At 58.1% G+C, this 23,399-nt stretch overlaps 1 protein-coding gene across 2 annotated transcripts; it reads right to left on the bottom strand.

Annotated features, from left to right (window-relative positions):
- Positions 1-788: 788 nt before the first annotated feature.
- LOC121153560 (optic atrophy 3 protein) lies at positions 789-22,462 on the bottom strand. 2 transcript variants are annotated; one of them, XM_040976151.1, is made up of 2 exons: positions 22,295-22,462; positions 789-1,220 (listed from the first exon to the last, which is right to left on the bottom strand). In XM_040976151.1, the coding sequence occupies exons 1-2, from the start codon at positions 22,434-22,436 to the stop codon at positions 835-837; spliced, it is 528 nt and encodes a 175-aa protein (XP_040832085.1). In that variant the 5' UTR covers positions 22,437-22,462; the 3' UTR covers positions 789-834. The 2 variants fall into 2 exon arrangements, with proteins under 2 accessions (XP_040832085.1, XP_040832084.1); XM_040976150.1 differs by lacking the exon at positions 789-1,220 and adding an exon at positions 11,856-12,579.
- Positions 22,463-23,399: the final 937 nt, after the last annotated feature.

Genomic DNA, 23,399 nt, shown 5'->3' with positions numbered 1-23,399 from the left:
CTCCTCATCCACTTCGCAGTTGTCAGACCTGAGCTGCTTTCATCGGAAACCACTTAGAGCCTCGCAGAACAAGCTAGAGCTGCACACTGGATGGGGTGGGTGGTCTCGCCGGAGGAGGCCTGGCTGGGGAGGTAGGCAAGAAGGGGGGTGGGGCTGCTGGGAGGACAGGACAGCTCAGGACTTAGGACAAGTGACTGGAAGCCAGAGGCAGTCAGATCACTTTTCCTCCCTTAAGGGAGCGGGTGCTTTGTACTGCCCCCCAAAAGACCAGGAGCAAATGGATGTGATGCCCACCGGCCAGGCCAGGTGTGGCATGGGGGCGGAAGGGGACACTGCTGCTGGGCCAGCCATCCCAGGAAGGGAGAAGCCAGGCAGAGGCACCCATGAAGGGGGAGCACAAAGCAGTATGGAGTGGACACAGTGCAAGGTACAGCCCACTCCTAGAAGGAGCAGGGCTTTGGTGGGAAGTCCCTTGGAGCAGCTGCTGTTTTTTCCTGCACTTGCAAAGAGGTAGGTTGAGCTCTCTTGAGAAAGCTGGAGTGGAAAGGCTAGCCGATTCCCTGCCCAGGCCCTGCAGGATGAGGGGTGGGGGCCCCTCCCCAGTGCTGAGCCCCCTTCCCTGTGTGTGCTAGGGGGCGAGGAGGGTGGGAACTTCCTGCCAAGAGGGAGGGGTGACCCGGGAGAAGGGGCCCCTGAGGTTGTTACAGTGGAGATGACCAGATGCCCAGGTGGGTCAGTCCTTGTCCTGAGCCCAAAGAGGGTGCTGTCAGCAGGGCTGGCTGACTTCAACTGGGTCAAGGCGGAGAAGCCCAGACAAGCCACCTCTGCTGCCTGCTACTCCTGGGGCGCGCTTGGCTGGTCAGAAGGGCACAGCTGCAAGCGCACCTCCTGCAGCTGGGCACGCAGCTCGTCCAGGGCGCTGTGCGTCGCCGCCAAGGCCTGCACTTGTTCCTGCAGCGCCTCGAGCGCCAGCGCCAGGTGGCCCACCTCGTCCTGCATCCCGCCCCAGGCGGCCCGTCGCTGGTCCTCCTTGCAGAGCCGCTGCGCCTGCTGCCGCCAGTACTCCAGCATCAGGCAGCCTCCGCCCACGATGAAGATGGTGGCTTCACCCAGCAGCTCGGCGCCCAGCTCGGCGGCTGCCTCTTCGTTCAGCGGCTTCACCGCCTCGGCGTTGAAGCCCATGATGCGCATCTTGGTCCGCATCTCCACCCAGTGGTACACTGCGAGAAGGATAAGAGGGGTCAGGGACCACAGAGGCGAGGCCCCAACAGGCCAGCCCGCCCCTTGAGGAACAGGGCCGCAGCAGTGGGGCATGTGGGGGGTCACTGGCACCTGGGACCTACACGGCAACTTCCTGGAGGGTGGTGTGCCCCGAGTTTGAGTCCGCAGCAGAACAGCTCTGGGGACAAGGTTTGCCTCTCCCATCACACGCTCACATGGAACCGGACCTCCCGTCACCTCTGCCCTGCATCCCAGGCGCAAGACAGGGCGGAGCGCTTCTGGAAACACTTTGCTCGTCTCACCCTTCCAGGCATCCAGCCATGGCCTGCCCCAGGCAATGCCATCACTTGCCCCACCTCCACCTCCTATCCTACCAGCCCTGGGTTTGCCCATGGCTTCCCCTTGATGGGTCTATTGTCTCACAGTCACCTGACCCTGGTGCCTGGGGGTCCGTGAACCCTGCCTGCCCTCGGTTCCCCAGTTCTTTGCCTCCACCCGCATTTTTAATTTTTTAGAAACTATATATTTTTATTGGAAAGGCAGATTTACAGAGAAAACGAGAGATGGAAAAGATCCTTTGTCCGCTATTTCACTCTCCAAGGGGCTGCAACGGCCAGAGCTGAGCTGATCCCAAGCCAGGAGCTTCTTCCCCAGGTCCCAAGGCTTTGGGCCGTCCTCAACTGCTTTCCCAGGCCACAAGCAGGGAGCGGGATGGGAAGCAGGGCTGTCTGTCAGGATTAGAACCGCCGCCCATATGGAATGCCAGGGCTTGCAAGTCAGTGGATTGAGCCATCCTACCAGGCCCGCCATGGGGGTGAAATTCATGTCACTGGTGTTTTGCTTCACATGTGGTAACACCACACAACAATTCAAGTGTATTTATTTGCAAGGTGAAGCAACAGAAGGGAGAGACAGAGAACAGCAGTAGTTTCTACAAAGGAAGTTGCTTCAATTTTGGCTGAAGCCAGTTGGTCTGTGGATGTGTTACCAAAGCAGATGTTTTTATGAAAAGTTTGACTTCAAGCCCCTCCTGCAGATTGCACTGGAAGCTGCAGTGTGGCAGATCCACACACAGAGGGCCCAGGACCAGGGTCCAGAGCAGGCAGGGAGCCAGGAGCCCCGAGGGCAGGTGGCACTGACCAGCCATGGGTAGGAGAAGCCCCTTTGAGGGACACAATCCTTCTAAATGCCAAGCAGGAGCAGTAACAGAAACCCCACAGGCTGGCGTCGTCATGCGGCAACCTGAACTACCTGTGTCCCTGCATTCCACGGGAACGCTGGTCCGAGTCCCAGCCGCTCCGCTTCCCATCCAGCTCCCAGCTAGTCCATGTGGGAAAGCAGCAGAGGAAGGCTCAGTGCTTGGGCCCCTGCACCCACGTGGAAGATCTGGAAGAAGCTCCTGGCTTTGACCTGGCTCGGTTCTGGCCACTGTGACCATCTGAAGAGTGAACCAGCAAATGGAGGAATTTGTTTTTCTCTAATTTTTCCTTTTAAATAAATACAGAAAGAGAAGCAAAGAGAGAAAAACTTCCTCAGTGTTGCCTGCATCATGATTTCCCTTATTTCCACACTGCAAATCCTTCCTAAAGACACTAAAACATCAGCAACATAACAGGATTTTAAAAAACCCGTGTGTCGGGCCCCAGCATGATGGCTCAATGGCTAAATCTTGACCTTGCAGGCACTGGGATCCCGCATGGGTGACAGTTTCTGTTCAGCTCTCCCACTCCCCCTCCAGCTCCCTGGTGGTGGCCTGGAAAAGCAGTGGAGGATGGCCCAAGGGCTTAGACCCCTGCAACCACATGGGAGACCGGGAAGAAGCTCCATAACCCTTTCCATGACACAATAAGGGGAACTGAATCTTGCCCAGCTGGTGTGGCACTCAGGAAGTGACAGGTACCTGGAGCGCGGAGGCTGCTGGGGAACCAGGACCCGCCATGCTGAACTGCGGCTCTGTAACTGGCCGGCTGCACGCGGCAGCGACTTCCTTCTCTCACCGGAGAGCAGGTGCGTCACACACACGGCAGAGGTGGCCAGGAGCGACCAGTGGGTAAGTGCAGGCACCTGGGAGGCTCCAAGTGACAGGACTGGCTCAGGGCCCTTGTCACCAGGGTCCTTGCTTGGGACAGGAGCCAGAGACCCTGGAGCCAGCCCCATCTTGGGCTGGGACATCCTGAGGCCCGTCCCCGTGGGAAATCAGCATTGTGGTCCTTGCCCAGGCTGCCCTCTGTCCCAGCGCCCTGTTCCTGGCTCTTGCCCAAAAGGGCATTACAGACACCTGTCCTCTATGTGCCAGGAGATGCCCATTTGGGGCAGGGCTGGTGGGAGAGGACGGTCGGGGATAAGAAGCAGGTTGGCAAGCTTTGTCCTTGCTCTGGGTCCCGAGCCCTTGATCTGAAGCCCTGCTCCTGCGCCTACCTCAGGCTGTGGCCCTGGACCGGATCCCTTCAGGCCCGCCCAGACCTGAAGATGATCTCCCTGTGCTGGACTCAAGGAACAAAATCAACCCAGCAGACAAACAGGAAGTGATTCCTGGGCTCCTTGGGGGCTCACAGGGACTGTCACCCCAGTTTTGCCCAAGCTGCTCTCCGGCCCCACCACCTCATATCCCCTGACCCTCTCTGCTCCTGCCCTACTCCGCCCAGGATGCCCACCCACAAAACAGCCCTGCCCATGTATGTCTGGCAGAGCTTCCTTTCAGCATCCCCGCTGCGCGCCATGCACACTGACCCTGGCTCACACCTGCCCCTCCTAGGAAGCTCTGCTTCTGTCACCCGAGACGGCGATGGACAAGGATGGACAAGGGCTAGAGCAGCCCCGCCTGGAGTCACCCACACAGACACCAGCGCGTTTCTGAGAACAGGGACTTCTGGTCCCCCTGAGCCAGCATGATGAGGAAGTCCCCTCTGCTCTCAGCCTTTGCACACTGGCCAGTCACAACCAGTTGCCCTTGGCCCATTTCCTTGTCTACAGCTCCGCCTAGCCCAAGGCGGTCTGCCAGGCTGGGCGGGGGAGCCCTGTGGGAAGCTCTCACTCTGTGGAAAAGAGGGGTCCCTGATTTGGGTCGCAGGCATTGAGGTCCAGATGGATGGCTACTCTGCAGCTTCTCTTTTGGGCATACGATGCCCTCTCCCTCTGTGCACACACAGAGTGCACACCTCCCTGTAGTGGGATGACCCACGGTTGCCCTATTCTTCTACTCCTCTCTGTCTGTTATACTTGCAATATTTGAAAAGTAACCAAGGAGGAAACGAAGAAATAATTAGAATGGAAATTCCTTTCTCTGCTTCCTGGTTCCCCCACCAGGAGGCTACACACTCCTACCAAAAAAAGCGACACCCTGTGTGGACAGGCTTCCAGCCCCATCCTGCCATGGTCCTAAGCTCCACAAATGACATGTGCAGGCTCCTGCCTGGCCCTGGAATCTCTGGGGATCTGTCCTTCCTCTCTCCATTGATTTATTAATTTATTGGTAAAGATTTATGTGTGCGCCAGGCCTGGTGTGATAGCTTAGTGGCTAGAGTCACTGCCTTGAACACACTGGGATCCCAGATAGCTGCTGGTTTGTATCTTGCCTGCTCCACTTCCCATCCAGCTCCCTGCTTGTGGCTTGGGAATGCAGCAGAGGACGGCCCAAAGCTTGGGACCCTGTACCTGCATGGGAGACTTGGAAGAAGCTCCTGGCTTCATATTGGCGCAGCTCAGGGCGGTGGGGCCACTTTGTGAGTGAACCAGCAGACAGAAAATCTTTCTGTCTCTTGCAGATAGAAGATTTTTCTTTCTCTTCTTCTGTCTGTAAATCTGCCTTTCCAATAAAAAAAAGTGTGTGTGTGTAAATTTGAAAGGCATGCTTACAGAAAGGCACACAGAGAATGATTTTCCATCCACTGATTCACTTCCCAGTGGCCACAGTGGTCCGAGCTGGGCCAGACAAAAGCCAGGAGCTTCTTCCAGGTCTCCCACGCAGGTGCAGGGTCCGCAGACTCTGGGCCATCCTCTGCTGCCTTCTCAGGCCACAAGCAGGGAGCTGGATGGGAAGTGGAGGAGCCGGGATGCTAACCGGTGCCCACGAGGCAGGGAGTGACTCAGCCTTTACACTCATCCAGCAGTGATCTCAATCTGCCTTCTTTCCTGTAACACACCACAGCCCTGAGCAGGACAGCCCTCCCGGTCCTGTGACTCACTTGTGACTGGCTGTGCCTGAGGTGGGTCATGGGGATGCGGGACACAAAGAGAAGGAAGGATTGATTCAAAGATATGATTCCTGAGCGCCAATTGGCTAATCCTCCCATTGTGAGAGCTGGGATCCCATAAGGGCACCCCTGGTTCATGTCCTGGCTGCTCCACTTCCCATCCAGCTCCCTGCTTGTGGCCTGGGAAAGCATTGGAGGACAACCCAAAGCCTTAGGACCCTGCACCCGTGTGGGAGACCAGGAAGAAGCTCCTGGCTCCTGGCTTCAGCTCAGCTCCAGCTGTTGTGGTCATTGTGGCCCCTTGGGGAATGAAGCAGTGAAAGGCGAGATCTCAAAGACCACCCTGGATCACCCCCAGAGGCCCCAATTTCATGAACAAACGGCCTTTACGTAAGACGAGCCGTGCCTGATGCTGTGGTGCAACAGGTCAAGCCGTCTCCTGTGAGGCCATGATCTCCAAGCAGAGCAAGAGTTAGAGCCCCAGGCACTCCACTTCCGATCCAGCCACATGCTGGCGCTCCTGGGAAGGCAGTGGAAGATGGTCCCAGTCCTGGGGACCCTGCACCCCTGTGGTGAGATTCAGCAGCTCCTGGCTGCAGCCTTGTCCAGCTCAGGCCGTTGTGGCCATTTAGGAAGTGAACCAAGGATGGAAGATCATTCAAATCAATTATAGTCTTTTAAAAGAAATGAAAGAGAAGACATGGGCAGGTGGAGCCAGGAACAGGGATGATACAGCCATAAGCCAGGCAGGCACACCTGCATCCCCTAGAAGCTGATGGGGGCCGGAAGGACCTGGCCTGGGCCCTTAGCAGGGATGGCAGGCGGCATTCAAAACCAGGCTCCACCAATGCCGGATTCCAGCCTCGACGATGGCAAGAGGGTACATGGCGGGCTGTATTATTTTTTCTTTTTGTATTTTTTCTTTTGTAATGCTTTTTTTTTTTTTTTTTAAATTCTCACCCTCTTGAAAGGCAGAAGCAAACGAGAAGGATGACCTACACTCACTGGTCCAATCTCCAAATGACCGCGGAGATCAGGACCGAACCCGGCCAAGCTCCACCAAGGCCGCCCCTGTCCCTGCGTGCTCGCCTGCTGTTCCCTGGGTGCCCGTCAGCTGGAAATAAGTGCAGCCTGGACAGGAAGCAGCCAGAGGGACTGGATCTCCGTCACTGAGCTGAAGGCCTGGTACGATGGCTCAATGGCTTAATTCTCACCTTGCAGGTGCCAGGTTCCTTGATGGGCACTGGTTCGAGTCTAGCTGCTCTACTTCCCATCCAGCTCTCTTCCTGTGGCCTGGAAAAGCTGTTGAGGTCAGCCCAAAGCCTTGGGACCCTGCACCCGCATGGGAGACACAGAAGAGGCTTCTGTGCTTCAGATCAGTCTAGCTGCGGCCATTGCAACCATTTAGGTCGTGGAAGCGGATGGAGGATCTTTTTTCTGTCTCTCCTTCTTTCTGTTGACCTGATCTGCTTTTCCAATAAAAATAAATAAATTTTTAAAGACATCTTGAACAAAAAAAGTCATTGAGCTGAATGCTTACCCCTCCACCAACTTAAAAAAAATTATTTATGGGCTTGGCATGGTAGCCTAGTGGCTAAAGTCCTCACCTTGAACGTGCCAGGATCTCATATGGGTGCTGATTCTAATCCCAGCAGTCCCACTTCTCATCCAGCTCCCTGCTTGTGGCCTGGGAAAGCAGTGGAGGACGGCCCAAAGCCTTGGGACCTGCATCCACGTGGGAGACACAAGTGAAGCTCCTGGCTCCTGGCTTTGGATCAGCTCAGCTCCAGTTCTTGTGGCTGCTTGGGGAGTAAATCAACAAACGGAAGATTTTCCTCTCTGTCTCTCCTCTCCTCTCTGTATATCTGGCTTTGTAATAAAAATACATACATACATAATTTGCTGATGGAGGTCTTCCGCTTGCTGTTTCTCTGCCCAGCGTAGCAGGCCTGACTTTGTTCTCGGCCCATCTTCCTCGGCCTCCCCGAGGGTGCTGGCAGGGAGCTGGACGGGAAGCGGCCAGGACTCTGAAATAGGATGCTGGTGCTGAAGCAGTGGCTTAACCTGCGCTGCTGCCCTGGCCCTTCAACCAGCTTTCTCATGTCGCTTATACACAGGGCAATGGAGAGCACAGTCCAGCAGACCAACAGATGCACATGTGCAGATATGCACACACGTGCACACATGTGCACACACTGTATCTGCATGTGTCTGTGCATGTATGTGTGTCCACACGTGTATATGCACAAGTGTGTGGGCAAAGCGCCCGCCATCCTGGGTGATGCTCACTGGTCAGCAAGGCTAACCCCAGGCCTTTGGCTGCATCCGGTCTCTTGCGCCCACAGCGGCCTGTGCAGGTACTGCTCTGGACCCCCTGCACATCACAGGGAATGCAGGAACACATTTCCGGTATTCCGACCCTCAGTTCTGGGTGTCTCCCAGGCGAAGTGCTGGCCACTGGGAGGCAGGTGTATGCCCGCCAACTGCAAACAGGAGGGTGACGGCGTCCACGGCCACATTGGGGTGATTCAGTGGAGTCCATGTGGTCCAGTCCACTCCTGCTTGGGGTCTACAAACCTCATCCCTGTTGTGAACTGCAGACAGGATGTTTGTGGGTGGCGAGCAAGGGTGTCCTGGCTCCTATGGCATGACTAGGCTTGGACCAACAGCCTGAGCAGTTTGGACAAAAGTATATCAGGCAATGGCTCAACTGACTAATTGTCCCCTCGCAAGCGCTGGGATCCCATACAGGCACCACTTCATGTCCCGGCTGATCCACTTCCCATCAGGCTCCCTGCTTGTGGCCTGGGAGAGCAGAGGAGGACGGCCCAAAGCCTTGAGATCCTGTACCCATGTGGGAGACTCTGAAGAAGCTCCTGGCTCCTGGCTTCAGAATGGCTTAGCTCTGGCTATTGCAGCCACTTGGGGAGTGAACCAGCAGAAGGAAGATCTTTCTCTCTGTATCTTTCCCCTTCTCTCTGTAGACCTGCCTTTCCAACAAAAATAAATTAATGAAAAAATAAAAATAAGCAAAGCTAAGTATATTGAGGCATGGGTTTCCCCCTCTCCCTTGCCACAAGTGAGGCCAGCATCTTGGCTGTGATGGAGTCTGCTGGGACCCTTCTGGTCCACAACCAGCTCCTGCCAGGGGACAGTGCATCCTGGGGAGCCTGCCTGGGACACTGCCCTGTCAGGGGAAGGACCCCTGGCCGGGACCAGAACGACCGGTCGGTTGGCACCTTCTGGCTGGCTGGGATGTCCCCACATAGAGCTCAGAGCGTGTCTTGCCAATTAGTCAGCAAGAGGAACAGCCAATGATGTGGCATGCAGGGGCTGGGGTGGGCTCACAGCTATACCCCGACTCCCGTCCTCACTGGCCACAACTCAGAACAAGCACCATCTACCAGGAGTTGGCAGAGTCTGGGCGTCCAGGGTGGGAAGCAGGAGTCATTGGGGCCTCCTCCCAGGCACTTCTGAGGGGCACCCCCACCTAAAGATGCAGGGCCATCTCCCTTCCAGGTGCACACCAAAACCCTGCAGGTCAGCAAGGGCAGAAAAATCCCCTCTCCTGCTGCATGGCTCAGCCTGGTCAACCCCTAGAAGCAGCAAGCCTGCTTCCCCCTGCTCTCCACTTTGCTGCCATGCTCCAATGCCTCCTCCCTGGACACACAGTCCCCCCAACAAAGGCACCACTCCCCGTTCCCCCCTCAAATGGCCACCTACAGGCGCGTCCCAGCAGGTCCAGCCCCCCCTCTGCTCACAGGGCTCTCCCCTCAGCCCACGGCAGCCTGCGCGAGTTTAGCTGCTGCATCCCCACGGATGCGCTTCTCGTGGAGAAAGCGAATGAAACAGACAGCAGTGTAGGGTCCTGCACACAGCGGCACGGGGGGGCCTGTGACAGGTAACGGGCACTGCCGGCACAGGATCCCCTAATTACAGGACATACATACACACGGGCCGAGAACGCATGCGTACCTACAGCAGCAATGTTAACACTGCACACAGAGTGATAACGGAGCAAAGCTTTCATGCCAGTAGTAGCACATGCGCGGCGTGTTGTGGTTTTCCTGCACGAGGCATGCAACACGAGCAGCAGCGTACATGCACACATGGAGCCGAAAGCCGCAGCGGGAACACGCACACAGGCTTACGTGGACTGTTCTCGCTGCTTCTCGCTGCGGATGGCGACGCCACAGGGGACAGCTCCATTGGAGTGAGGGAAGCCCGGCCGGGCAGAGACAAGCCTGTTGGGGTGGGGTGGGGGTGCAGGAGAGGGCTCGGAAGCCTGTGGGACCCTCCAGAGACATGCCACTCCATGCCCTGTACACATTCTGTCGCAGGGAGGAATGAGGGTTTTTCTAGAAAGAGCCAGAGAGGAACCATCTCGGACTGAAGTTTGTGACCGGAGGCAGAAGTGGTCAGAGTAACGGGCAGGGCTGTGATGTGACACGATACAGAAAGACACAGCGTGGTGGGGACAGCTCCGTGGGGACAGATCCGCCGCTGTCCCAGGACAGGCCTGTGGCCAATGCGGGCACCGACCACTCACAGTCCATTCTGCCCTTGAGCTAAGGCAGCCGCTCCTGCCCTCACTCGCTGCTTGGCCTGGCCACCTCCACCCCTGGCCGACACGGGTCTTGCCCCCTCCCACCACCTCAATCACAGTGGGTGAACAGGTGCTTGTCCAGCTCCTGGCTGACTCTTTGACCTGAGGATGAGGCCAGGTGCACAGGTGTGGGATATGCCCCACCCCTGCTTCTGTGTCTGGTGCTGTTGGGAGCCATTGGCACTGAGCAACCTGTGCCTGGCCACTCAGTGTCACAGTGGCTGGCACAGAAACAGCCTGTGTGTCCCCCTGGGGGGGGGACTATGACCAGCAGGGAAAATGCTGAGGGGGAGACATGGCCAGGCAGGACTGGAGAGCTGGGACCCGTGGAAGACACCCGGGAGGGGAACGGAGGGGTCTGATAAGGCCCGACCATTCTCTGCCGACAGGACCAGGGATGGGGCAGGCCACACTGCTGAGGCCATGTCTGTGTGTGTCACCCAGCACCCTGTGAGACCCACTGTTGGGGCAGGATGGGTGGCTGCTGGGACCACTGGCACAGAACAGAGAGGATGCCATGATGTGGGTTGGGGGGGCCCTCTCGCTTTTGAATCAAACAATACAGGAAACACGTTTTCTCCAAGGTGGGTGGGGACTGTTTAAAGAACATTTAGAAAAAAGAAGGAAAAAAAAAAAAGACTCATGAGTTTGAAGACACTACCTTCAGTCATAAGTTTATTCTAGCCCTGCCCCGGCCCGCCCCACACCAGACCACAAAGCCACCCGAGTTTAGCTGGCAGGAAACCAGAGCCGCGACGGGGTGTGCGTGGGTGGGGGGTGTCTGTGGCCCAGACTTCCCATCCTCCATCCCACTGGTGTGACCCAGAGCAGATGACTGTCCCTCCCCGACTCCTCACCAGTGTAAGGCACCTGGGACGGCGGCCAGCATCCAGCAGCTCACCAGCGCTCAGGGACTCTATCAGTTTAGAACAGTGACTGCTAGCTAGGGATGGGATGTAGTAACCATGGAAACCAGGCACTGAGGCCACTCCTCTGGCTCCACCCAGCCCCTTCCTGTGCTGGGCTCTTCCCCTCACTTCCTCCCTCAGACCACTCCCAGCCTCTCCATCCCTTCCAGCAAGGGTGAAGAGGCTGTTTCTGAGCCTGGTGCCCCACCTCTACTGGAGCAGGTCCTGGCATCCCACTGGCCTTAGCTCTGAGCCCCCACACATTGCCCCTACAGCTTTGTGGAAACCGGCCCAGGTAGGAGGCATGCGCCTGTTTACTCAATGCCACGGTCGGTCTCCATGCAGTCTGGGGCTGTGCTGACCCCCACCTCAAGGCTTCCGTCCATCCATCCTCTGCACCTAGTGCCTGAGTGGCCAGGACGTCGTGGCCATGCCCTTAGCTTCCCTGGGGGGGCCTCAGTTTCCCTAACCTGGGCAGAAGCCCCTGGTACGAGCCCAGGCCCCCTCGCAGGCGCTCGCCTCACTCTAACAGGCGCTAGGCTGGGTGTGGAGGCCGCTGTGGTTCTCAGTGGCATTCCACGATGCCGGGTTCCTGCACACACTGCACTCAGGGATCTGGAGGAACGGCTGGGGACAGACTGGCTTGGCCCTGACCAGGGTCAAAATCCCCACCTTGGCAGGAGACACTGGTGAAGAAGGCCCTGCCCAGTCACGCCTGCAGCTGTGGGCGGGGCTCACAGATACCCCTTGGTCCTCTGCTGACCCCTCCCAGAGCAGGTGCTCAGCTGGGGCTGAACTTGAGTGATCACTGCCCCCTCTGACAAAAGAGGGGTGTCCCAAATCACAGGTGGGTCTTGGAGGGCAAGGGGAAGGCAGCACCCATCAGGTTTCAGGGATTGGGGTGGTGAGTCCAGCTTTTTTTTTTTCTTTTGCCAGAAGAGGTCTCTTGGTGTCCAGCAGGCCAGGACGGAGTAGGTCCCTGTGGTCTGAGGGGGAAGGCGAGCCTTGTAGGTGGTGCCAGTGACTCGGAGCTGGAGGGGTAGCCACAGCTGCCTAGCTTCACCTGTGGGGGCGGCATAACAGAAGACATGTGGCACCCAAGTACCAAGCAGCCTCAAAATCCCCATGGTTTCTGTTGGGCCAGCGCAGGCAGGGTCTGGTGGGGAAGACGGCCAGGCAGGGCACACACAGCCATGTTCAAGTTCAGCTTCAGTAGTCCCCTAGTTCTTAGACGTCGATGGCGCTTGGGGCGGGGACTTCTCGGCTTGGTGTGCTTGCCGCTGGTCGGCGTTGTTGGAAGCGCAGAGCTGGGCGCGCACCTCCTGCACCTGGGCACGCAGCTCGTCCAGCGCGCCCTGCGGCGGTGCCGCTTGCACCTGCGCCTGCAGCGCCTCGAGCGCCAGCGCCAGGTGGCCCACCTCGTCCCGCAGCGCATCCCAGGCGGCCCGCCGCTCTTCCTCCTTGCGATGCTGCTGCGACTGCTGGCGCCAGTACTCCAGGACCAGGCAGCCTCCGCCCACGATGAAGATGGTGGCTTCACCCAGCAGCTCGGCGCCCAGCTCGGCGGCCGCTTCCTCGTTCAGCGGCTTGATGGTTGTGCCCCGGAAGCCCATGATGCGCATCTTGGTCCGCATCTCCACCCAGTGGTACACTGCAGGGGGAGAGAGCCGTCAGGTGCACCCTGGAGCCCAGGCTTCACCTCGCCCATCCTTGCCAGTCCTCACTGTTGCAACGGGTATGAGGTACCCAGGATTGTGGCTGGGGGGGCGGGGATGGGGGGACAAAGTGATGACACTTTAAACAAGACCTGCCCCAGCGTCACCCAGCCTGAGGTGACTGGAGGACACTTCTTAAAAGCGCCATCTGGCCAGCAGCTGGGGATACGGATCACTGCATCAGAGGCCAGGATCTCCCCGGCCAAGTTTAAAGCAGCTGGAAAAGTTCATCTGCCCCCCCCCCCCCGATGCCCCTTCAGCCTGGGCTTGGGGCTGGTCAAGCCGCCCACTTCCCCTTGCACTGCGGCCCCACTCTCCTCCCAGGGGGAAGGTCAACTCCTTTCTTTATTTGCCCAAGTGCAGAGCTGAGTCGCTGGGAGGCAGGAACGGGCAGCTAAGGCAGGAGTCAGTGCCAGGTGCATGTGCGGTCAACAATCCTTTCCGGGCACGTCTGGTGGCTGCAGCTCAGCACCCAGCAGGTGGAGCTAAGGGCTGTGCCAGCTTCGCCAGGAGGTGGCTGTGGTAGTGTATCCTGGAGTGGGTCTGAGGGGAGCACCACTCCTGCTCCAAGGGTGCACGAGAAACGCTGCCAGCAGTAACAGGCTCACACCCGACAGGATCCACAAAGCCTGTGACTGCAAGGTTACAAAATTTACAATGCCCAGAATAGATGCAAGGATCCTGCACAGCCCTAGGAAATGAAGCTGTACATTTTGTGGGGACCAGGGGACGTGGGCCCGGCATGGTAGCCTCATGGCTAAAGTCCTTCCCTTGAATGCACCAGGATCCCATATGGGCACTGGTTCGTGTCCTGGCAGCTCCACTTCCCATTCAGCTCACTGCCTGTGGCCTGGGAAAGCAGTGGAGAACAGCCCAAAGCCTTGGGACCCTGCACCCGCGTGGGAGACCCACAAGAAGCTCCTGGCTCCTGGCTTTGGATTGGCTCAGTTCAGACCATTGCAGCCACTTGGGGAGTGAATCAGTGGATGGGAGATCTTTCTCTCTGTCTCTCCTTCTCTTTGTAAATCTGATCTGCCTTTCCAATAAAAATAAATAAATCTTAAAAAAAAAGTCAGCCTGCACCTGCCGACAATGGTGGCTGAGGTAGGCACAGCGGCTCATGAACTTGAACCACACTGAGCACGCACAGTGACGCCCACAGCCCCACGGCCGGCAGTTCTCCACGCAGAGACCCCGCACTCCGAGGTCCTTCCTGGTCCCGGGTCCCGGCCCTTGGCTGTGCAGTATCACTTCTTCTCTCTCCCCACCCCCTGCTCTCCCCTGTACCAGCCATCCAGATCATTTTCAAGTTTCTCAGATTCGTGGAGCAGTTTCCCACCGCAGGCCCTTACCCGGGCTATCTCACCTCGAAAGCTTCCTCTGCCTTTGCCCAGACCTTCACCCTGGAGGTCTCCCCTGTTCCCTCAGGGCATGTCCACAGTAACATGGTGTCCCGTGCTCCCTGTGCCCAGGGCACTCTCCTGGCTTGTCAGAGCATTGCTGCAGCCACGTTTAAAAACTCTTTGATCACTTTGCATTCTCAAAAAAGAAAAAAAAAATCTTTGTGAAGGGTTGGCACCACAGCATAGCTAGCTAATCCTGCACCTGAGCTAAGGCACCGGGATCCCATATGACGTAGAAGAGGCTCCTGGCTTTGGATTGTCTCAGTTCTGGCTAATGCGGCCACCTGGGGAGTGAATCAATGGAAGATCTTCTCTGTTTCTCCTCCTCTCTGTAAATCTGCCTTTTCAATACAAATAAATAAATCTTTAATTAAAACAATTGTGTGGGGACCTGGAGATTGGATCTACAAAGGCCAGCATCTCCCACTGGAACAGACAGGCTGGTCCTTTCTGATGTTCTAGACCAGCCCGATGTTCTAGACCGGCCTGTGGTGGCCTAAGCCACAATGGACGGGTGCACCTGCCTTGTGTGGAAACCTCGACACTCAGAATGTGCCAGGAGCTACGTCTCTTACGGCCATGTGAACCTAGCGAGGGGACACTGCTGGTCGACCTGGGAACACACAAGGACTCTCTCTGTTCACCGTCTCTAGCAGGCAGGGCAGCAGATTTGTGGGAAGCCTGCCACAGCTGGCAGTGGATGGTGGCCTGGGCCATGGGGCTACCATCTTTAAAAAAAGAAAAAGAAAGAAAAAGAAAATTGCCCTCTCTCCTTTGCCTTTCAAATAAAATAATACACCCTTCCCAAGCACATGGCTGCCATATGGGTGCTGGTTCCTGCCCAGCTGCTCCACTTCCATCCAGCTCCCTGCTAGCAGACCCCTGGCTCCTGGCTTCAGATCAGCTCAGCTCTGGCCCTTGTGGCCGCTGGGGAGTGAACCAGTGGACCAAAGATCTTCCTTTCTGTCTCTCTTCTTTTTGTAAATCTGACTTTCTAATAAAATAAATAAATAAGCACATAAATAAAATAAAAAAATAAACATGGAGAGATAAAACACCAAGAATCCCCAGGGACTCGGTGAGGCGTGAGGACCGGCATGGTAACAACCCTGAGGACACGTCAGGGCTGCTCATGTTCCAAACTGCACTGTCATGTAAATCTTTTTTTTTAAAAAGATTGTATTTATTTTTATTGCAAAGTCAGATATATAAAAACAAGGAAGAGACAGAGAGAAATATCTTCTGTCCAATGATTCACTCCACAAGTGACCACGATGGCCAGTGCTGCGCTAATCTGAAGCCAGCAGCCAGGAGCTCTTCAGGGTCTCCCACGTGGGTGCAGGGTCCCAAGGCTTTGGGCCGTCCTCCACTGCTTTCTCAGGCCACAAACAGGGAGCTGGATGGGAAGTGGGGCTGCTGGGATTAGAACTGGCACCCATATGAGATCCTGGCACGTTCAAGGCAAGGACTTTAGCCACTAGGCCACCACACCGGGCCCATCATGTAAATCTTTGTAAAGCCAGAGTCGATCAAAATTTCAAAAATACAAAAACAAAACAAGACAAAGAGATGAGAGTAAAGTAGAACAGGGCAGGGGCTGGTGCTGCAGCAGGGGGTTAAGCTGTTGCCTGCAATGCTAACATCGCACATGGAAGTACTGGTTCAAGTCCCAACTGCTTCCCTTCTGATTCAACTCCCTGATCATACGCCTGGGAAAGCAGCAGATGACGGTCCAAGCAATTGGGTCCCTGCTACCCACATGGGAGACCCAGATGATGCTCCTGGCTTCAGCCCCTGTCCGGTCCTGGCTGTCCTGGCTTCCAGCACTCCCAATGAAGCACTCCCTGGGAGGCAGGGGGTGACAGCCCCTAGCTGTTCCTGCTACCTGCAGAAGCAATCCAGACCGAGTTCCGACCCCCGGCTCTGACCCCAGCCCCGGCTCTGGGCTCTGGCTCCGGCCCTGACTCTGGCCCGGCTCTGCCCCAGCCCCGGCTCTGGGCTCTGGCTCCGGCCCTGACTCTGGCCCCGGCTCTGGCCCCAGCTCTGGCTCTGGACCTGACTCTGGCCCCGGCTCTGGCCCCAGCTCTGGTCCTGGCCCCGGCCCCGGCCCTGACTCTGGCCCGGCTCTGGCTCTGGCCCCAGCCCTGACTCTGGCCCGGCTCTGGCTCTGGCCCTAGCTCTGGCCCTGGCTCTGGCCCCTGGCCCTGACTCCGGCCCTGCTCTGGCCCCTGGCCCTGGCCCCTGGCCCTGGCCCCGGCTCTGGCTCCAGCTCTGGCTCTGGCTTTGGCCCTGGCCCCGGCTCTGGCTCTGGCCCCGGCCCTGGCTTTGGCTCTGGCCCCGGCCCTGGCTCCGGCCCTGCTCTGGCCCCAGCCCTGGCTTTGGCTCTGGCTCTGGCCCCCGCTCCAGCCCAGCGACTGCTGCTGTGAACCTCCAAGGAGTGAATCACAGGCAGGCGCGCTTCACAGATTTTGTTAAAAAAAAAAAAAAAGGAGAGGGTGGGTATTGTGGCACAGCAGCTGAAACTGAATACAATGCTGGCATCCCACAAGAGCACAGGTTTGAGTCCCCAGCTGCTCCGCTTCCTGTCCAGCTCCTTGCTAAGGCATCTGGGAAAGCAGCAGAGGATGGGCCAGGGGCCTGGACTTCCGCTACTACCCACGCGGGGACCTGCATGGAGCTTCGGGCTCCTGGGTTTGGCCCAGCCCAGCCCTAGCTGTCGTAGCCCTTTGGGAAAGGAGTCAGTGGACAGAAGACCCTTTGCTTTCAAATAAGCAAACAGGAGGAGCAGATTCACTGTGATGATCAGCCAGGGTGTCACTCCGCACTCCCACGGGGTGCCGGTATGGAGGCGAAAGCTTAGCTGTGCCCCAACACCAGCCCGTACATCCGTCCTTCACACTGCAGGGCCGTGGCATCTCCAGGAAGACCACGCGGAGCAGCAGTTACTCCCAAACACCCGTGGGAGGAGGGGCTGCCACAGGGAGCTCTCTCTGAGCCATTTCCACACTCATCAACTGGGATGGTCATGAACTCCCTAATCAGATGGACCAGATCAAGTGTCACACAGCCAGGAAGCCTGTGAAATGGAAGCTGTGATGATTCGTTAATGAACTACCCTCCAGTGGACACAGAGCTCCCAGCAGGCGGCCCTGGCGCCCTGCCCTGGAGGCACTGGGTCGCTTCAGGGCTCTAGGGGACAGGGCCACAGATGGGTGCTTCCCCCACCCTAGGGCAGCCAGAGTGGAGGACCTGCTGGGCCTAGGAGGTGCCCTGGGGACTCCCCTCTCACTAACTTCTGATGAGGGGCTTCAGGAAGGGCTAAGCCTGCCCCTCAGGGGGGCCAATCAGAATAGCAAAAGAGGCTACAAGTGTTCCTTGGGCCACCAAGGTGGGTTTGGGGATGTGAGCAAAGAGGGCCACAGCGATTCAGCCTGGGAACCAGACGGAAACTTCCTGAAAGACACAGGATCCCCATGCCTGAGTCTTGCAGATGCCTGCAGCTGTGAACCATGGGAGAACGGGGGCATGCCCGCTCTGCGGGTCACTGATTTAGTCCTATCAGCCAGGGCAGCTCCTGGCTCAGGGCAAGCGCTCAGGGAAGATCTGCTGAGTGAGCCACACAGCTTCCCACAGGGCAGACGCCTGCATCCGGCCAGCTGGCACAGTGGAGGGTGGTGAGCAGAGACGACTCCCTGGGGGCTATGAAGCTTCAGGGGAAGCAGTGGACAGAGGTCTGGGGCGTGACACACTCTAGAGCCAGGGCTGGGGCTGCTTGGCAAGGCCTGCTGCACCAGCATCCCATAGCAGCACTGTGAAATCCCCAGGCACTGCGCTTCCCATCCAGCTCCCTGCTAAGGAACCTGGGCTCCTGGGGGCTTGGATCTGTGCGGTCCATGTGGAAGACCAGATGGGGTTTCAGACTCCTGGACCAGCCTTGGCCAATGCAGCCATTTGGGGAGGAACCAGCAGATGGCCAACTTCTCTCCCCACCTCTCTGCAACTCTGCCTTTCTTAGCACGCGGGTGGGGGAGGCGGGGATGGGGGTTGGGGACGGAGGCTCACAGTCCCAGGCGTGCAGGCACTAAGGGGCTCCTTTAGGGCTGGCAGGACCTGAAGGTGTCCAAGGCGGGTGACCCTGTGTACCGCCAGGGGCTGGGCCTGGGATGGCACCGCCCAGCACTGTAAGAGTCCCTTGGGGGGTGTGGCCGGGTCAGGACAGATCAATACAGGCAGAGATGGGCTCTGCCACCTTAGTAGTGCTGTGAGTGTCCATTAGCTCCGTCCTCCTGGGCTCCACCAGAGATGAGGGGCTGACCCCTACACCCCACCTGCCCCCGCCATCGAGGGTGAGCAGGGCGCCTGCCCCGGATTGCTGGCTTAAACCCACTGCCCTGTGGCTTCACTACTTAACTCTTCCCCTGCAACCTTTTTGCAGTCCCCGCCTACAAGGTCACAGCGCCCCCTGCCGGCCCCAACTGCTGGGACACAGGGACGGCTGAGACACTACAACTGGGAGCCGCCGATCACAAAGCTGACAAAGCCCCAAACAAACGCCCTTTTAGGGTCTAAGATTTATTGGCTGCGTGTTCAGACACTCACAGAGGAACACAAACTGACAGCTGGGTGAGGCGTGGGGCGAACTCAGCTGCAAAAGCGTCGACTCTAGTGCCTTCTGTCCGTTTGGTGAATTGCTTGTAGCTGTGGGCTCTGGGAGTGTTAATACCGTCTTAAAGCTGCAAATCAGGCTGCCTCACGTTGGGGGCTTCTTTATAAGACTCCTCAAATGCCCACAATGGTCGGCGGGAGCGCTGAGTTACAACAAAGCCAGGAGCCAGGAATTCAACCTGGATCAGGCACAGGGAAGGCTGGGTCCCAAGTGCATGAGCAGGCAGCTCAGGAGAATCCAAATGCCCACCCCCTATATGCGCTTAAATGCTCACACTACGTACACCCTGCGCATAATACGCTATCCATGACTGCTAAATACCAGCACTCATGCACACACACACACACACACACACACACACACACACACACACACAGCCGGGTCCTGATAGGGACATAATAAACCCTAAAGCTGGAGACCGACTGTCACACAGCATGCTCACGGGCCACTCCAGTTATAAATAGACTCGGGGGCAGTGACTGACAGCAGCAGGGCACGTGAGTCCCTCCCCGAAGACCGCTGGCCCCGGCCAAGGTGGCAGGGACCTGGTTGTCACCTCAGGAGCCCCCAGAGCTCGCGGGCCCACCGGGTTCACCCCTAGCCATCCGCATGGCAGCAGGGCTTCCCTTCACCCCTCTGCTACTCTGTCAGTTATGGCTTCGGCTGTTTCTAAAACAGATACTGGGCTCTTTCTCCACCTTCCAGTGATTTTTTTTTAAAAAGATTTATTTATTTTGATTGGAAAGGCAGATATACAGAGAGGGGGAGAGACAGAGAGGAAGATCTTCCGTCCAATAATTCACTCCCCAAGTGAGAGCAACAGCCAGTGCTGAGCCAATCCAAAGCCAAGAGCCAGGAGCTTCCCCAGGTCTCCCATGTGGGTGCAGGGTCCCAAGGCTTTGGGCCAGCCTCGACTGTTTTCCCAGGCCACAGACAGGGAGCTGGATGGGAAGTGGATCCGCTGGGATTAGAACCGGCGCCCATATAGGATCCCGGCAGGAGCAAGGCGAGGACTTTAGCCTTTAGGCTACTACACTGTCCCCCACCCACGAAGCCGGGAGTGGAATGTGAGGTGCACACGCAGAGCGGGGGTTCGATGTATTTATGCTTTCCAACACTAATGCCCGGTTGTGCTGTGCTGCCACGGGGGCAGTGGGCCCATGGCTCACTGGGCACTGCCCAGGGGGAGGCCAGTTTTACTGCTGTCAAACAAAGCCTACAGTGGTCAGGGCAGTCCCAAACCCAGACCCAAGACTACCTGCTCCATGTAGGCTGAGGCACAGCCTCTGGTCTTCTGAGTGCTGCCCTCGTACAATGTCCCCATCTTTGGAGTGTCCAGGAGGTGGCTCTGACCACAGAAAAGGGACAAGGAAGTGGAGCAGTCCCTGGTCAGCTGGCCTCTGGCCTGTGACTTCTGCCTGTGCCTTCATGGAAATCTCTCCAAGTAACTGGGAGAAAGGGTCAGTTCTTGCGGATCCGGTCACCACAGCGGCCCTGTCACAGCTCCACAAGCTCGGAGGAGGGTCTCGACTGTGGACGCAACTGTTGTGTGGCCGAAGGAAACTGACCCAGCCCCATGTGACCCCCAGCCAGGCCCTGGCCACACCGGCCCAGCCCACCCTGGCTCCAAGAGGCAGGTGCTGGCCACCCACTGCCAAGAACAAGGTCAGAGCTCCTCGCCAGGGTCTCAGCATTAGCAAGAGGTCCCAGGTGCCACCACAGGTAAACATGGGGACCCCCCCCCCGGGGAGACATCCTCAGCCACCCAGCAGTGGGTGAACCGTCCACAGTGACTCCAACAATAGGAAGGGCTCAAAGCCCAGGGGCCAGGGGCAGCGTCCCGAACAGTACGAAGGGCTAGAGGGTCAGGAGTCCAGACTGTGGGGGCAGGGGGTTCAGGAAACAGCGTCCCCTTCATGTCACGTGGCCGTGACCTCAAACTAGAGGGCCCAATGGCAGACATACTGTGGGGCATGGGGGTTGACGAGGGACTGGGCATGTCTCCATGAACTTTCTCTGAGATCCTCCGAGGCTACCCAAGGACCAGGAACATCCTCCCTGGAATTCTGTATGTTGGGGACAGTGCCAAGTGTCAGTGGAGGAAGAAACTAGAATTTTCCATCTGGTCCAGATGGGCGAAGGCCAAGCCACCTCCGGCAATCACTCGCGGTCCAGCCCGCCTAAGCGTCCCCCTCCTCTCTTATCTTCCCGTGTTTACTTCTCCACAGGTAGTGGATGACTGATAACGAACATGACATCACCGCTTCCTGGTGTGTGTCACGGGGTGGGGGTGCAAGCCCCTGGCAGCCCTGGTGAGCCACAGCTGGCCAACAGGGAGAAGCTGGTGTGCTACCTGCTCTGCTGTTGAGCGTCTGATTCCCCGTCACCACCAAGACAGAAGGCTCTTGAAGTCCCTCCGGGGCATCCATCCTACCCATCCACCCACCCAAGTACAACTGGCCGCAAAAACGTGCACGGTCCCAGAACTTGCAGTGTCCTCCGGGAGACCTGCTGGCAGAGCAGTGCTTAGAGAGCACCCAGCCTGGCACAAACCAGGAGGAAGCAGAGGCTGGCAGGGCTGGAGGGGCGCCCAACATGGCTGGACTGGCAGGGAAGAGGCCACAACTCCAAGTCTAAACTGTCACGTGAGGACGGGGCCCAGCAAGGGCAGGCCAAGATGGACCGGGAGCTGACCAGGCCCGGGGGTCCATCCCGGCCCCTCGGGATCCCAGTGGGAAGTCTCCCTCTGCCTAGAACCCCATGGCACGGCCATGCAGGGTCAGGGTCAGAGGAGGGGTTCCCCTTCTTTGAGGCTGCAGTGTGCACCACCTTTTTCCAAAGCTGCTCACTCTCCTTGGTGTCGTTTTGTTTTGGTCTTCCTGACCCCGGGACCCCCAGCACCTTTGACCTGGGGGAGCTCCCACCATCCTGACCACTGTGATTTGGCACAGTCAGGAGGGTTTCTGCCGGTGTGGGGATGAGTGGGGAGTGCACGAATGGCCTATGGAAGACACGAAGAACATACAGCCCGGTTCTAATTCCCTTTGGCCGAGACCCTCCGGGACACGGGCCTGGATCTCAAACGTCACCCACCAGCCTCGCGCCTTCACCCGTGTCCCTCGCCCAACATCAAGGTTCCAAGTGGGTGCCATAGACGCCCTTCTCACCTCCCCGGGCAGGAGGGAAGCAGAGCTTCCATCCCGGAACTGCCCAAGGACGCCTTGGCAAAGACTGACCGGTCCCTCCTCAGTTCCGCCCCTAGTCCATTGAGCCATTTAGCCCGGTAAGCCCCACCCAAATTACTTCTATCTCCCACACTATTGGCTCGCGCCGACGTCAATCCTCCAGGAGCTCTCTTCTATAGGCTAAGGACTCCAACTCCCGCCGCGGCGCCTCGCTCCGCCCCCTCACCACACGCCTGCCCTCACTATTGGCTGACCCGCATGCCCCTCTGCCAGCAGCCCTCCCTATTGGCTACCCAAGATTTTTGCCGGTGCGGGCTGTAATTGGTCGTGGACACATGTCCGTCCCCTCGGCAACCACCTGCGAGGGGTCGGAGAAGGGACGTGGGGTCGGACTCACGCTGAGCCGGAGGGAGGCAGATGTAGGTCTTGAAGAACTCGCTGCGGCGGGCGGCCTCCTTAATGCGGTTGGCCAGCGGCTTGCTGACCTGCCGGATGCCCAGGTAGAGCAGCTTCGCCATGGGGAACGCGCCCACCACCATCTTGGCGGCCGCACTGGGCACGCGCAGCCCGGCTGACTGTGGGCGGGGCGCCGCTGCTCCCCCGCCCGCTCGCGCGGCCGTGCGTGCCTGCGTCCGTGCGTCAGCACGCCCGAGGGGGCGTGAGCGTGCCCTGACGCCGTCGCTGCGTCGACGACGTCCGCTCGTTGAAGAGGGTGGGTGGGAGGTGCCGTTCAACGGCCGCTCCGGCGTGACGTCACCGCGGCGTGACGTCACGCCCCAGGAAGCGCGCTGCGTTTGTCCTAATTAGGTGTTAGGGAGAAGGTTCCCTGGGAACTGGCAGGTGTTGGGGCCCTGGACCAGGGTTCCGCTTCATCCTGCCCTTTCCCGGGTCATGCAGGCCGGATAGGGGCTGCGAGCGGGCACAGGCTTCTGGGGTCTGCAGAACTGCATGAAGCAGCCTTGGGACCTATAAAACCCGACCGTCCTCCAACCCCAAATCCAGCTTCCTCCACTGCGGGGTGTATGGGGAGGTAGTGAGGGTCCCCAGGGAGCTGGCCCAGGATGGAGCTGAAGAACATGGCCCAGAGTGGCCCAGCAGGGAGCAAGATCTTGTAAACAGGGTCAGCGAGGGGTTGAGAGCTGAGGGACAGGCAGGCGGAGAGCCGGGCCGGGTGCAGGAGGAACAAAGGCACATCTCCCCGTGTTGGAGGCGGGGGACCCCACGCCTTCCTTGGCATCCATGCACTGCACCCCCTGTGGATCCTTTGCCCAGGTCCCTGGCACTGGCGAACCTGCCTCCTGTGGTGCTGGGTTGTCTGTTGAGCCCTGATCGGGGGTACTACATAAGCCTAGGGATCGAAGACCTAATGAGGTGACCCAGGGCATGAGCCCAAAGTGTGGTTTCCTTGGAGCCTAGAACAGAGCCTGGCACCGACTGCTATTGAATGAATGGGAAGGTGCATGTGGTGGGGGTAATGCCTGGTCCTCCACAGGGGCTGTGTC

This window comes from Ochotona curzoniae, unplaced genomic scaffold, assembly GCF_017591425.1.
Source record: "Ochotona curzoniae isolate NIBS_2020 unplaced genomic scaffold, NIBS_Ocur_1.0 contig_2699, whole genome shotgun sequence".
NCBI lineage: Eukaryota > Metazoa > Chordata > Mammalia > Lagomorpha > Ochotonidae > Ochotona > Ochotona curzoniae.
Note: the sequence above shows the minus strand (reverse complement) of the source record. Positions and strands in the feature narration are given on the sequence as shown.

Bases quoted from the DNA above. Each gene is read 5' to 3' on its own strand.
- LOC121153560 (XM_040976150.1), bottom strand. From the start codon at position 22,436: ATGGTGGTGGGCGCGTTCCCCATGGCGAAGCTGCTCTACCTGGGCATC. The intron at 12,580-22,294 runs GTGAGTCCGACC...CTCCCCCTGCAG, and splicing joins CTGCCTCCCTCCGGCTCAGC to TGTACCACTGGGTGGAGATG.